Below are 15,829 nucleotides of genomic sequence, written 5' to 3'. Positions count from 1 at the left end.
GACATTCCCATCTCAAGGGATAAATACTCTATTGCAGTTCACAAACAAAAATTCATCTCAGAAGCTTTTGAAAACAAAGGTAAGAATATCCAAGTATTGAGTCCTGGTATACCTTAGAATCTCTCAAGATTTTTTTTCTGAGAATTAAGCAGGAATTCTAACAAGTTTACATAATTTTCCTAAGTTAAAGCAATGATATAAATTTTAAAATAAGAGAAAATGGATCTCCAGAACGAAGTTCAGTTTACCAGAATGAAGCTCTTTCGTATCTGTGTTCAGGTCTATCTATGCTGTGTTCTCAGCTGAAATGAATCTGAAAGGAATACCTGTGTATAGATTTGTTCTTCCGTCCTTGGCTTTTGCATCGCCACTTCAAAATCCAGACAACCACTGTTTCTGCACAGAAAAACTTTTCTCAAAGAATTGTACCTTATATGGTGTGCTAGACATTGGCAAATGCAAAGGAGGTAAGTTTACAGGTTCTCACTGTCACAATCCATGGCATAATTTGCATTATTCTTTAAAATGTAAACTTCACCCAGGATTCCTTTCCGCAAGAAATTTAAAGTGAGAAAGCAGCGATGGCAGAAGGTGGTAGGCTGTTTTTGTTCTGATTTTCACTGTTTCAAAAGTTAGTTGTTATCAGGTAAAACCACCCTGATATCTTTCTGTGCTACTTTGGAAAATAAATCTTAAGGTCCTTTGCTCATTTTTTAACTGATTATTTTTTTGAGTTATGTGAATTCCTTGTATATTTTGGATGTTACTTATGGGATACAAGTTCTGAAAATATTTTTTCCCATCCCATAGGTAGCCTTTTCATTTTTGATGGCGTCCTCTGCTGTACAGAATCTCTGTGCTCTTTTTAGATTTAGGATAAAATTAAAATAGTTACCAGAATACTTTACACATCCCAACTTATCTAACATTTTTCTAACTTTTCTAACCTAGAAAATGGTAAATAAAAATAGTGTATTTCAGGAAGTCTCCAAAACAAGAATTGACTCAAAGTTTGGAATTTATCATATTTTGCTCACCTATTTCATATTGGAGTAGTACTCTTGCCTTTTAGAAAAGCCCATGGATGGAGGAGCCTGGTAGGCTGCAGTCCGTGGGGTCGCTAAGGGTCGGACACGACTGAGCGACTTCACTTTCACTTTTCACTTTCACACATTGGAGAAGGAAATGGCAACCCATTCCAGTGTTCTTGCCTGGAGAATCCCAGGGATGGGGGAGCCTGGTGGGCTGCCGTCTATGGGGTCACACAGAGTCGGACACGACTGAAGTGACTTAGCAGCAGCAGCAGCAGGTGTGAAGAAAGAAGAATCTCTTTAAAAAATTATCAGTCCATAGGCACACCACTACCTGCAACATGAAGGTATATGGTTGTAACTTTGTGTTCAGCAGCTAAGCTTTGCTGTTGTTGCTTAGTTGCTGAGTCGTATCTGCCTCTTTTCGACCTCATGGACTGTAGCCCGCCAGACTCCTTTTTTCTTGGAATTTCTCAGTCAAGAAAATGGAGTGGGTTGCCATTTCCTTCTCCAGGGGATCTTCCTGACCCAGCGATCAAACCTGCATCTCCTGTATTGGCAGGTGGATTCTTTACCATAGAGCTACCAGGGAAGGCCAGCTAAGCCTTCAGTTCAGAAGCTAAGCCTTACTTATAGGAAATAAACACCGAAGGGATGACTGGTTACATTTCTTTTTTGTTCAAAAGTGATTAGATGCTATAACTGTCTCTAACCCTCACCATCCAATTAGTATTCAAAGCAAACTTTACATTTCATTTTTAACTTAAAAAGTTTTATCTTCAAGGAAATCTTTTCTGAGAGGCATGTATAATAAGAAAAAGTATTTATCCCATTTGTCTTTTAAAACTTGCTTGCAGGAAAACCTGTGTACATTTCACTTCCTCATTTTCTACATGCAAGTCCAGAAATTGCAGAACCTATTGAAGGCTTAAGTCCAAATGAAGAAGAACATAGCACGTACTTAGATGTTGAACCTGTAAGCAACTACATTATTGACCTGTTTGGTTTAACATTATTTTTTTAATGAAAGAAAAATTAAATTCTCTCCATTTTCTCAATCACACTTATTGGTTATATTTATATCACAATCTTGATAAATTACTTACTTTTATATCAATGAAAATTACATTTATTTCTTTCCTATTGTTGCTTATGAGATGAAGTAATTCTGTTTTAGTTTTTAGCATGTGGAATTTTATACACCTTTTTAATTGTTCATGGGTCAGGAGAAGCAATGATAGAAACGATTCTACTTAAAACAATTTGGTATAAAGTACGATTTTATGCTCATTTTATAGCTTAACTGCAAGTACTGTTCACATGAAGGGGCACTATAGATTACAAGCAATTAAAAGATTTTACAGGTATATATGCATTTGACATAAGATTCATTATACTAAGTGTAGGGAAAAATCTATTAAATTTCCTATAGAGTAACAGTTTTCAACTTTTCATTTATTTTAATATTCTCCTTTTCAAAATTTAAATGACATGCCAGAATTTTAGGAGTCACATTTCAGTTTAAGGAATAATAAGTAGTATTATAATTATACGGATGATACATGGGTTCTGATGGATATATACTTAATCATGCAAAGTTCAGGATTTATAGACAGTATATGAGTTCTGGGTTTCAGTAATGTTGTGGATCCCTCAAAACCAGTTCAAATAAATATCATAAATTTAAATAAAGTCTAGGCATTAGGATGGGCAAAGGAATTTTGTGTGCATGTATATGCATGGGCATATACATCCGTATACAACCATTTGTGTACACAAAAAATTTAATTATGGATAATTATGTGTACACAATGCAATATGTCCAATTAGTTATTTAATAAATTTCAAGTAGTAGAGTTTCACCTTAGGTTCTATGGAACAGTAAAAATAAATTTTGGATTTATAAAATACTTTTTTAAAGGAAGCTGATAATTAATTTAGTTTGTTCTGTCTTTAGATAACTGGATTCACTCTACAGTTTGCAAAACGGCTGCAGATCAATATACTGGTTACACCAGCAAGAAGAATTGAGTGAGTCTCTTGAACAAGTTTCATTATGATTTTTAGTATTTTCTTGTAAGAATGAGAGTATATCTATGGAAAGAAGGGCAAAGAATATAAAATTCAACTTCTCTAAGTCAGAAAAATATCATACATTAACACATTTATATGAAAAGGGACTCATGAACCTATTTCCAGGGCTGGAATAGAGATGAGGATGCAAGAATGGATGTGTGGACACAGCGAGGGAAGGAGAGGGTAGAATGAGTTGAGAGAGCAGCACTGACATATATACATGACCATGTGTAAAACAGGTAGTGGGAAGCTGCTGTATAGCACAGGGAGTTCAGCTCAGTGATGATGTAGAGGGGTGGCAGGGAGGCTGAAGACGGAGGGGATTTATGTATACTTATAACTGATGCCCGCTGTGGTACAGAAGAAACTAACACAACACTGTAAAGCAATTAAACTCCAATGTAAAAAAAAAAAATCTGTTTTTTTAAAGTAATGTAGATGATCAGAGTTATTTAGCCCAAGGCACTGACCAAACACAGATAATAATAGGAGTCATGAAAGTAAAAATCTACCTGTACCTCTATAAAGCAAAATGTTGGTAAATAGAAATGAAAGTCTACTGAAATTTAGGTAGCTGGACAAGGAAGACAGCCAATGAATGGACTGCATAAATTTGTATGAGGAAAATATATATGCACAGAAAAAAATGTAAAAGGAGATATGAAAAATTGTATAAGCTTGGTTATATCCTTCCATGTTGGCACTGTAAGAGGTTTGCAGCTCAACTCTTGCTACCAGCTTTCTTACTGATACTCTTAAAGATTTAGAGATAAGATTGTTTTCTAATTTCTACATAACTTTAGAATATCTGCCCTTTTAGGAATGTCAAAACAGGCTACTAAAGAAAAGTATGACCATCAAATGATTTGAGGACCTATGTCCAAGAATTTCTGAAGGAAGAAACTGTAAGCTGTGGATTAATGTATTCTTTGTCACCATCAGTTTAGTTGCTCAGTCATGTCCAACTCTTAGCAATCCCATGGACTGCAGCACGCCAGGCCTCCCTGTCAATCACCAACTCCCTAAGTATAACCAAACTCATGTCCATTGAGTCAGTGATGCCATCCACCCATCTCATCCTGTCTTCCCATTCTCCCACCTTCAATCTTTCCCAGCATCAGGGATTTTTCAAATGAGTCAGTTCTTCGCATCAGGTTGCCAAAGTATTGGAATTTCAGCTCCAGAATAAGTCCTTACAATGAATATTCAGGACTGATTTCCTTTAAGATTGATAGATTCGATCTCCTTGCAGTCCAAGGGACTCCCAACACCATAATCTTCTCCAACACGAAGTTCAAAGGCATCAACTCTTTGGTGCTCACCTTTCTTTATAGTCCTACTCTCACATCTATACATGACTACTGGAAAAACCATAGCTTTGATTAGATGGAACTTTGTTGGCAAAGTAATGTCTCTGCTTTTTAATATGCTAGGTTTGTCATAAATTTTCTTCTAAGGAGTAAGCGTCTTTTAATTTCATGGCTGCAATCAGCATCCGCAGTGATTTTGGAGCCCAAAAAAATAAAGTCTGACACTGTTTCCACTGTTTTTCCATCTATTTCCCGTGAAGTGATGGGACCAGATGCCATGATCTTTGTTTTCTGAATGTTGAGCTTAAAGCCAGCCTTTTCACTCTCCCCTTTCACTTTCATCAAGAGGCTTTTGAGTTCCTCTTCACTTTCTGCCATAAGGGTGGTGTCATCTGCATATCTGAGGTTATTGATATTTCTCCCGGCAATCTTGATTCCAGCCTGCGCTTCTTCCAGCCAAGCATTTCTCATGATGTACTCTGCATATAAGTTAAATAAGCAGGGTGACAATATACAGCTTTGACGTACTCCTTTTCCAGTTTGGGACCAGTCTGTTGTTACAAGTCCAGTTCTAACTGTTGCTTCCTAACCTGAATACAGGTTTCTCAAGAGGCAGGTCAAGTGGTCTGGTATTCCCATCTCTTTCAGAATGTTCCACAGTTTGTCATGATCCACACAGTCAAAGGTTTGGGCCTTCAATAAAGCAGAAATAGATGTTTTTCTGGAACTCTCTTGCTTTCTCTATGATCCAGTGGATGTTGGCAATTTGATCTCTGGTTCCTCTGCCTTTTCTAAAACCAGCTTGAACATCTGGAAGTTCACAGTTCACGTATTGCTGAAGTCTGGCGTGGAGAATTTTGAACATTACTAGTATGTGAGATGAGTGCAGTCTTCATTCCAATCCCAAAGAAAGGGATTGCCAAAGAATGCTCAAACTACCACACAATTGCACTCATCTCACACGCTAGTAAAGTCATGCTCAAAATTCTCCAAGCCAGGCTTCAGCAATATGTGAACCGTGAATTCGCAGATGTTCAAGCAGGTTTTAGAAAAGGCAGAAGCACCAGAGATCAAATTGCCAACATCCGCTGGATCATGGAGAAAGCAAGAGAGTTCCAGAAGAGCATCTATTTCTGCTTCATTGACTATGCCAAAGCCTTTGACTGTGTGGATCACAATAAACTGTGGAAAATCCTGAAAGAGATGGGAATACCAGACCACCTGACCTAGCTCTTGAGAAACCTGTATGCAGGTCAGGAAGCAACAGTCAGAACTGTACATGGAACAACAGACTGGTTCCAAATAGGAAAAGGAATGTGTCAAGGCTGTATATTGTCACCGTGCTTATTTAACTTATATGCAGAGTACATCATGAGGAACGCTGGGCTGTAAAAAGCACAAGCTGGAATCAAGATTGCTGGGAGAAATATCAATAATCTCAGATATGCAGATGACATCAACCTTATGGCAGAAAGTGAAGAGGAACTCAAAAGCCTCTTGATGAAAGTGAAAGAGGAGAGTGAAAAGGTTGGCTTGAAGCTCAACATTCAGAAAACAAAGATCATGGCATCTGGTCCCATCACTTCATGGGAAATAGATGGAAAAACAGTGGAAACAGTGTCAGACTTTATTTTTTTGGGCTCCAAAATCACTGCGGATGCTGATTGCAGCCATGAAATTAAAAGACGCTACTCCTTGGAAGGAAAGTTATGACCAACCTTGATAATATATTAAAAAGCAGAGACATTACTTTGCCAACAAAGGTCCATCTAGTCAAAGCTATGGTTTTTCCCGTGGTCATGTATGGATGTGAGAGTTGGACTGTGAAGAAAGCTGATCGCCGAAGAATTGATGCTTTTGAACTGTGGTGTTGGAGAAGACTCTTGAGAGTCCCTTGTACCTCAAGGAGATCCAACCAGTCCATTCTAAGGGAGGTCGATCCTGGGTGTTCATTGGAAGGACTGATGCTAGAGCTGAAACTGCAATACTTTGGCCACCTCATGCGACGAGTTAACTCACTGGAAAAGACTCTGATGCTGGGAAAGGTTGGGGGCGGGAGGAGAATGGGACTACTGAGAATGAGATGGCTGGATGGCATCACCGACTCGATGGACATGAGTTTGAGTGAACTCCGGGAGTTGGTGATGGACAGGGAGGCCTGGCATGCTGTGATTCATGGGGTCGCGGAGAGTCGGACACGACTGAGCGACTGAACTGAACTGAACCAAACTGAGATGAGTGCAATAGTGTCATAGTTTGAGCATTCTTTGGCATTGCCTTTCTTTAGGATTGGAATGAAAATTGACCTTTTCCAGTCCTGTGGCCACTGCTGAGCTTTCCAATGTGCTGGCATATTGAGTGCAGCACTTTCACAGCATCATCTCTTCAGTTCAGTTCAGTTCAGTCGCTTAGTCGTGTCCGACTCTTTGCGACCCCATGAAGCACAGAACGCCAGGCCTCCCTGTCCATCACCAACTCCCAGAGTTCACTCAAACTCATATCCATCGTGTCGGTGATGCCATCCAGCCATCTCATTCTCTGTCGTCCCCTTCTCCTCCTACCGCCAATCCCTCCTAGCATCAGACTCTTTTCCAGTGAGTCAACTCGTCATATGAGGTGGCCAAAATATTGGAGTTTCAACTTTAGCATCAGTCCTTCCAGTGAACACTCAGGATCGACCTCCCTTAGAATGGACTGGTTGGATCGCCTTGCGGTACAAGGGACTCTCAAGAGTCTTCTCCAACACCACAGTTCAAAAGCATCAATTCTTCGGCGATCAGCTTTCTTCACAGTCCAACTTTCACATCCATACATGACCACGGGAAAAACCATAGCCTTGACTAGACAGACCTTGGTTGGCAAAGTAATGTCTCTGCTTTTTAATATGCTATCTTGGTTGGTCATAACTTTCCTTCAAAGGAGTAAGCGTCTTTTAATTTCATGGCTGCAATCAGCATCTGCAGTGATTCTGGAGCCCAAACAAAATAAAATCAGCCACTTTTTCCACTGTTTCCCCGTCTATTTCCCATGAAGTGATGGGACCAGATGCCATGATCTTCGTTTTCTGAATGTTGAGCTTCAAGCCAAACTTTTCACTCTCCTCTTTCACTTTCACCAAGAGGCTTTTGAGTTCCTCTTCACTTTCTGCCATAAGGGTGGTGTCATCTGCATATCTGAGGTTATTGATATTTCTCCTGGCAATCTTGATTCCAGCTTGTGCTTCTTCCAGCCCAGCGTTCCTCATGATGCACTCTGCATATAAGTTAAATAAGCAGGGTGACAATAGACAACCTTGACGTACTCCTTTTCCTATTTGGAACCAGTCTGTTGTTCCATGTACAGTTCTGAGTGTTGCTTCCTGACCTGCATACAGGTTTCTCAACAGGCAGGTCAGGTGGTCTGGTATTCCCATCTCTTTCAGAATGTTCCACAGTTTATTGTGATCCACACAGTCAAAGGCTTTGGCATAGTCAATGTGCCTCCTCGGACAGCCATTTCGCTCATTTGCATTTCTTTTCCATGGAGATGGTCTTGGTCCCTGTCTCCTGTCCAATGTCATGAATCTCCATCCAGAGTTCATCAGGCACTTTATCAGATCTAGTCCCTTAAATCTATTTCTCACTTCCACTGCATAATCATAAGGGATTTGATTTAGGTCATATCTGAATGATCTAGTCGTTTTTCCTGCTTTCTTCAATTTAAGTCTGAATTTGGCAATAAGAAGTTCATGATCTGAGCCACAGTCAGCTCCTGGTCTTGTTTTTGCTAATTGTATAGAGCTTCTCCATCTTTGGCTGCAAAGAATATAATCAATCTGATTTCGGTGTTGACCATCTGGTGATATCCATTTGTAGATCTTCTCTTGTGTTGTTGGAAGAGGGTGTTTAGGATATCAAATAGCTCAACTGGAATTCCATCACCTCCACTAGCTTTGTACACAGTGATGCTTCCTAAGGCCCACTTGAATTCGCATTCCAGTATGTCTGGCTCTAGGTGTGTGATCATACCATCATGATTATCTGGGTTGTGAAGATCTTTTTTGTATAGTTCTTCTGTGTATTCTTGCCACTTCTTAGTTTTCTTGAATAAACTCATGCAGTAATAATCCAAAATGGTGAAATAACATATAAAATAAAATTTCAACTTCTTTGGCTTAATTCATTAAATCGTTAAGTGCTAATAACTTTCATTTGCAATTTAGAATTATATCTAGTTTGTATTGAAATGGTATTTACACACATTTTGGAATGAGTGTTGGTGGTATTGATCATTCAGCTAGCTGTCCAAATATTTCTATGACAATAGTTTCCAGAATTCAAAGTTTAGTTTTGAAAGGTTGTTGCTGAACCACAAAAGACACCGGGATTCTTGGCCTCCTGAGGAGAATAATTTAATCCAGGGCCAGAGACGCAGCTTGATTGCTCAGCCAACCAGTCCATTCTAAAGAAGATCAGTCCTGGGTGTTCATTGGAAGGACTGATGCTAAAGCTGAAACCAATACTTTGGCCACCTCATGGGAAGAGTTGACTCATTGTTAAAGACTCTGATGCTGGGAGGGATTGGGGGAGGAGAAGAAGGAGATGACAGAGAATGAGAGGGCTGAATGGCATCACCGACTCAATGGACATGAGTTTGAAAGAACTCCAGGAGTTGGTGATGGACAGGGAGGCCTGGCGTGGTGTGATTCACAGGGTCTCAAAGAGTCGGATATGACTGAGCGACTGAACTGAACTGAACTGAAAAGAGGTAGCGAAAGCTTCTGATATAGACATCAGAAGGGGGCAGAAAGAGTACCCCATCACTAGTGTTAGCAATGGAGTTACATACTTTAAATTAGTTATTACAGTGAATCAAAACAACGTCTGGAGGTTGTAAAGACCTTATTAGACCCACTCCCATAATTTACATTTTATGATAATAGGATCAGCCAGAAGGTTTTTTCCCAGAAACTTTTCTCAAGCAGGTTACATTATTGTTATATAATCCTAAGGAATATAGAGGGAAAAAAGTTTCTCCTTTCCTCCTCCTTGAGAATTTCAGACCCCTCTCTCTCCTTGAGGACCCCAGACTTCTTATCAACCTGCCTAGGAATTGACTCTCTCAGTTTCCTGGGCATCACTTGTTGAAAGGGAAAATAAACGATTAGAAAAAGTGAATCTAATTAGAAATATATATTAGAAAGATTCATAAGAGTGATTATAAAACTCAGAAACAGACATTAAAATTTAAATGATTCATCACATGGAACAAAACTCAAGGAATTTAACCAAGACACAAGAGCAACTAGTTTCTGAACATTCATGTATACAGATAATTACTAACATTTTGTTATGCATGTATAATATATAATTATTTTCATAATTATTTAACATTTTATAATTATTTTCAATGTATATTACAGATCATTAAAGCATTTGCAGCAGAACTATTTGGTGCCTATTCTTTGGCTTAATGAAGTTAGTATTTTTATCTATTAGTCACTAAAAATAGCAAACATCTTTGTATATAGAAAAAACCTTGGATCATTGAAAACTGAATAAGTATGCATAGTATTCGAAGTTGTATGACTTTCTATTACTCATGTGGGCAAGTTTATACATTATTAATTATAGTGAGAGAACTAAGCCAAGCAGAAATATCAGGATTATGTTAGATTTCAGTGTTTTTATTTTAGAAAGACAAAGTACTTCCTATCATTTAAGATTATTTCCATAAAGCAACTATTAAACACTATCTCCTGTCATAGTGCTTGTCATGGGGAAGTCATGTAAACATAAAATTCCAAATAACTCAGTGTGAATATTGTAGTGTTAATAAAAGCCAATCAAGTTTATAAACATGAAATTATAGTAAATGTAGGCAGTTTATCTCCTGATGAGATATTTTTAGTGTAAAAATCATGGAATGGATTAGCCACAGAATTAGGAAAGGCATTGTATAAGCCTTTAGAGGAAGAAAACTGCTGACCCTTGATATTTCCCTCTGTTACTAAGAAACATTCTTTGGGAAATTGGAAAATATTTCTGTAAGACCACTGTATTGAACAAAGAAGTCAGTGTATTGAAGAATGCTATATAACATGTCTAAAGGGAAATGATTGCATTTCTCTAAATATTCCAACTTGACATTTATTACCTTCTTTGACATGCAAAGAGACTTCCATTAGCTTGTTCTACAGAAAAAAATAAAATTTATGCAGTGTTTTGAAAAAAACTGATACATAAATTGAGGGTTTTGAGTATTTTGCTTCACTAAACTACCCCCAAAACACTATTAACTTTATTACAGACTGCCACCATTGGTGATGAGAAGGCAGCAATGTTCACAGATCAAGTAACTGGAAAAATAAACCTCCTTCGCCTGATACAAATAACCTTATGGAGTACTGGTACAGTGATGTTTGTTGCTTTTATGATTGCATACTGTGCATGCCAAGTGATGTGCTAAATAAGTAAGTATATAATAAAAATTATATACAGCTTCTATAACATTTGTTTATATATTCAGTTCAGTTCAGTTCAGTCGCTCAGTCGTGTCCGACTCTCCGCAACCCCATGAATCACAGCACGCCAGGCCTCCCTGTCCATCACCAACCCCCGGAGTACACTCAAATTCATGTCCACAGAGTCGGTGATGCCATCCAGCCATTTCATTCTCGGTCGTCCCCTTCTCCTCCCGCCCCCAACCTTTCCCAGCATCAGAGTCTTTTCCAGTGAGTCAACTCGTCGCATGAGGTGGCCAAAGTATTGCAGTTTCAGCTTTAGCATCAGTCCCTCCAATGAACATCCAGGGTTGATCTCCTTTAGAATGGACTGGTTGGATCTCCTTGCAGTATAAGGGACTCTCAAGAGTCTTCTCCAACACCACAGTTCAAAAGCATCGATTCTTCGGCGATCAGCCTTCTTCACAGTCCAACTCTCACATCCATACATGACCACGGGAAAAACCATTGCCTTGACTAGACGGACCTTGGTTGGCAAAGTAATGTCTCTGCTTTTTAATATACTATCAAGGTTGGTCATAACTTTCCTTCCAAGGAGCAAGCGTCTTTTAATTTCATGGCTGCAATCAGCATCTGCAGTGATTGTTTATATATTACTTGTTTTCATTTTATCAAAAAGAGGTTATAAATTAGGCTACAAATATTTCTGGATCTGTCTAGTCAACGATTGTTTTTAATATATCTTTGAAGTTTTGAGATGCTTTTCTAGTGGTCATGTATGGATGTGAGAGTTGGACTGTGAAGAAAGCTGAGCGCCGCAGAATTGATGCTTTTGAACTGTGGTGTTGGAGAAGACTCTTGAGAGTCCTTGGACTGCAAGGGGATCCAACTAGTCCATCCTAAAGGAGGTCAGTCCTGGTTGTTCACTGGAAGGACTGATGCTGAGGCTGAAACGCCAATACTTTGGCCACCTCACGGGAAGAGTTGACTCATTGGAAAAGACCCTGATTCTGGGAGGGATTGGGGGCAGGAGGAGAAGGGGACGACAGAGAATGAGATGGCTGGATGGCATCACCGACTCGATCCACATGAGTTTGAGTGAACTCCGGGAGTTGGTGATGGACAGGAAGGCCTGGCGTGCTGCAGTTCATGGGGTCGCAAAGAGTAGACACAACTGAGCGACTGAACTGAACTGAATGTAAATTAAAACATAAATGAAGGCTGAATGAATAATAAACCCTAGTAATACCAAGCAGATCAGTACATTACGTCGTTCTTCTGAGAGGAATGGGCTAAAATAAGAAATCATCACTTTTGAAAAGCTAAAATGTTGCACAAAAGCTAAATGTGTTCTAACTTTTCATTTCTTGATAATTTCTAGCTAATTATTTTAAAATCACAAATAATTAATACAAACACAGACTAGGAAAGTTTATATATAAATGAAAATGGTAGATATTTGGGGAGACTGAAATTTACAAGAGAAAAGAAAATAGAAAGGATTATTAAGTAAGCTAGGAATTAAGGAGAAATAGAAACTCAATAAATGATAGTAAGAAAAGAGGATAAATATGCTATTTTAAGATGGTGATAACATATTAATATAAAGGACTGTAGCATAAAAACATGCTACAATCACAGTACAAAATCACACTGTGTACCCTACATGTTTAATGTTGAAGCCTTGATGAATGATTACAATTCATGAACTAAAATTGAATACAATAGTATAAAAAATAGAAGAAAAACAAGTCAATACAGTAAAACCAAATTACTCAGAGTTTACAGGAAAAATCAGGTAAATGTGGACAGTAGGAGTTTTAGCAAAATTGAAGACATGGCTCAGGTCCCCGTGTTTTAGTTATTAGTGCCTCTGCCCCCTTGTAAATAGAGGAACATCTAACTCAATCTTCCCTAAATGGAAGCCTTTAATAATCATAGGCAGCATTGGTATGGCCTGGTAGGGTGCCGGGAGGATTTTCCACTTACATTAGGTTCCATCCACCCTTCTTCCCAGGAAAATCAAAAACTATATACAATCAAAAGCAATATACTTGCTATGAAAAATTACAACTTCAAAACAAATCTTCTTACTCTACTTTCAGTCAGATTGTTAACTGTATGCTGTCTTATTCAGAAATTCTGGAGCTGCCACTGATGATGACTGACCTTCTATTATGCACCAAAATTATAACCATTTTACATGAATTATCACAACTAATCTCTAAGAAAATTGTATATTTCCAGTAGCCAGGGATTCACCAGCATTCAATCTACCTTTTTGAGACATTACAGAAAATTTTAACAGTGCAAATCTGTTTATTTTCCAAATGTGACATCAGTCAAAATGAATTATTAAAAAAATGTAAAACAGGGCATGCAACAGTATTTTCTGTATGTAAGAATGAGAACTTGGGCCTAGGAAGACCACTCAATCTTTTGTTCTGATGCTTTCTGCCTATATTTATTCACTAAAAAGACTGAATACTTCTGCCTACAATCCAGCTGAACAGAATATTCGAAATGCTAATCTAATATATTCACATTGTAATGAAGGAAATAGTGTATCACCTTTAAGACCTGTCATTAGTCAAGTAACAAATAAGTTATGATTAAACAAAGCAATACCCGTGACCATTTATACAATAGACAGAAAAGATTATCCACTTAAAAGCCATATTACAACAAAAAATTGTTCTAGTGGGAAAATATGCTTTTCAAATTTAACTGTAATAGTTGTAAATTCTTCTGTATTCTTCCCTGTAACTGTTACATGATATATTTTATCAATACTAAATGAACCCTGAATATCCAGTATCTTGGGTCTCTACGTGGCTAAATTAAGGTGAAAGATGGAGAATTCTCTAACGTGTCACTGTCAACATGTATATTGATATTTCTTAAACATCTGATTGTGTAAAGAGCAGTAGCTTTCTACTATGACAAATTTTTTTTTTTCCTTTACAAACAGAGAACACTGTTCTCTATAGATTATTTGATTTACTAGATTTAGAAGAATCACAGATATAGATTTCCTTAAACAGGCCTCATGTTGAATATTTAATAATTATGTCTGTGGGCAGATTTATAAACAACTGAAAAATAAGAAGATGGATGTGCAGGAGGGAATAAAGCAAAGATGATAGAGCTAACGCGTGGTTTTACTCACAGAGAGAATAAACCAATAGTCTTTTTGAAAGTAGCAGTACATATACCACTAAACAGAGGATGGTCTGAAGGGACAGCAAAGAGCGGAAATGCTCATGCAGAGCAGATTTAATGAGTGACCCTCCTTATCTGACTGTGTATAGCTCTTGAGTGCTGGAAAGGAGGCTTCCATGTTCCCTGGAATGGGAAAATAATTCTCTTATCCACGAAGTGCATCAGAGAATGTTTCTCTCGAGCTTGAGAAACTGGGCTAATTAAAAGAAAATATGACATCTTCAATATAAAGAATGTCAGAATTACCTTTTTTTTCTACAACTTTCTGATAAGTACTAAGTTCTTACCTTTCTTCTTTTCAGGGAGCAAATGAGTCTTCACATTCATGCATCAGCTACGTCAGGACCATTCTTAATATCGACCTACAAAATGAAGATTTGAAATGCTTTATCTTTCCAACCTCACCTTATCTCATAGTTGAAGAACTAGTGGCATTTTTTGTTTTGTTTCTGTTTTGCACTGAGCATAAGCACATTTCTAAAGGATTACTAAGATGCCATCCACACTTTGAACAAAAATAGGTACCTTTTAAAATTCAACATACACACACAATTGAATTACGTTTCTACAGACTTCACTTATTCATGATACAATTATTTTTATTTGGTATTGATTTACTAATTGGTTCCCTGGTGGTAAATATGGCAGAGGAGTGGACAACCTAAACAAATCCTGGATCTTGAACACTTGCCTTCCTCAAAGAGGAAATGTCATTACCCTTATCAGTGTCCCTGCAACAACACAGACCCCAAGGCTGGTGGTACATTGCATTTCCTGAGGATCAACTATTTAGAAAGGCATTTAAGAATGGTAACCAAATGCTTGGCCTCTGAGCCATTTATTATACATTTCTTCAGTTTCTTTCTTTATGGAATTATTTGTAATCCTACTCTCTTTAATAATATATGCTTATATTTTTGTCAATGATTATGTAAATGGATATGTAAAAGGATTTTGTCATTTTCCATGTTCATCAGCTCTTCTGGAAAACTGAGTACATTTTGATCTTTTCACTCAGCTGCATACAACTTATGCTTGGCAATTTCAGAATGCTGTGCTAGGAATTCTCTGGTGGTCCAATGGTTAAGAATCTACCAACCAATGCTGGGGACCCAGGTTTGAACTCTGGTTCAGGAAGATTCCACATACAGCAAGACAGCTAAGCCCAAGTACTACAATTACCGATGCCATGCACCTAAGGACCATGCTCTGCAGCAAGAGAAGCCACAAGGAGAAGCCCATGTATCACAACAAGTAGCCCCTGCTTACCACTATTAGAGAAAGCCTGCACAGAGCAATGAAGACCCAGCACAGCCAAAATATAAATAAATAAAAATAAAAAGAATTCTGTGCTAGTGTTAAGAGATGTAAATGAAAAGAAAAAGTATTGCCCGAAAGGGTACAATGAGTAGAATGTGCATTAATAGTTACTTATTGTAATATTTCTTGCTTTTACAGTCACTGCATGAAGACTAGTTTCATTCATTAAAAGATGCCCTTTCTTATTCCTGTGCTTTGTCTAGTTCCTGTTGTATCATAAAACATTTAGTCTAATGTTCTGTCTGAAGCAGTCTATTTGAATTTTTCTTTCTTTCAGTTCAGTTTAGTTCAGTCACTCAGTTGTGTCTGACTCTTTGCAACCCCATGAATCACAGCACGCCAGGCCTCCCTGTCCATCACCAACTCCCGGAGTTCACTCAAACTTACTTCCATCGAGTCGGTGATGCCATCCAGCCATCTCATTCTCT

The 15,829-nt window shown here is 38.1% G+C and overlaps 1 protein-coding gene across 1 annotated transcript in view; it reads left to right on the top strand.

Annotated features, from left to right (window-relative positions):
- The window catches only part of LOC129552342 (platelet glycoprotein 4-like), a 65,019-nt gene extending 49,438 nt beyond the window's left edge, over positions 1–15,581 (top strand). Inside the window, exons 8-12 of the mRNA XM_088833961.1 lie at positions 280–467; positions 1,889–2,007; positions 2,989–3,062; positions 9,819–9,873; positions 14,384–15,581. Coding sequence (XP_088690087.1) covers positions 280–467; positions 1,889–2,007; positions 2,989–3,062; positions 9,819–9,873; positions 14,384–14,602 — 655 coding nt within the window. The 3' untranslated portion in view covers positions 14,603–15,581. The remainder of the gene's footprint in view (positions 1–279; positions 468–1,888; positions 2,008–2,988; positions 3,063–9,818; positions 9,874–14,383) is intronic.
- Positions 15,582–15,829: the final 248 nt, after the last annotated feature.

The sequence above is a fragment of the Moschus berezovskii genome, chromosome 3 (assembly GCF_049115385.1).
Source record: "Moschus berezovskii isolate FMDL1 chromosome 3, NW_MosBer_1.0, whole genome shotgun sequence".
In the NCBI taxonomy this organism is placed as follows: Eukaryota; Metazoa; Chordata; class Mammalia; order Artiodactyla; family Moschidae; genus Moschus; species Moschus berezovskii.
The sequence above is the reverse complement of the archived record's forward strand: the minus strand, read 5'-3'. Positions and strand labels throughout refer to the sequence as shown.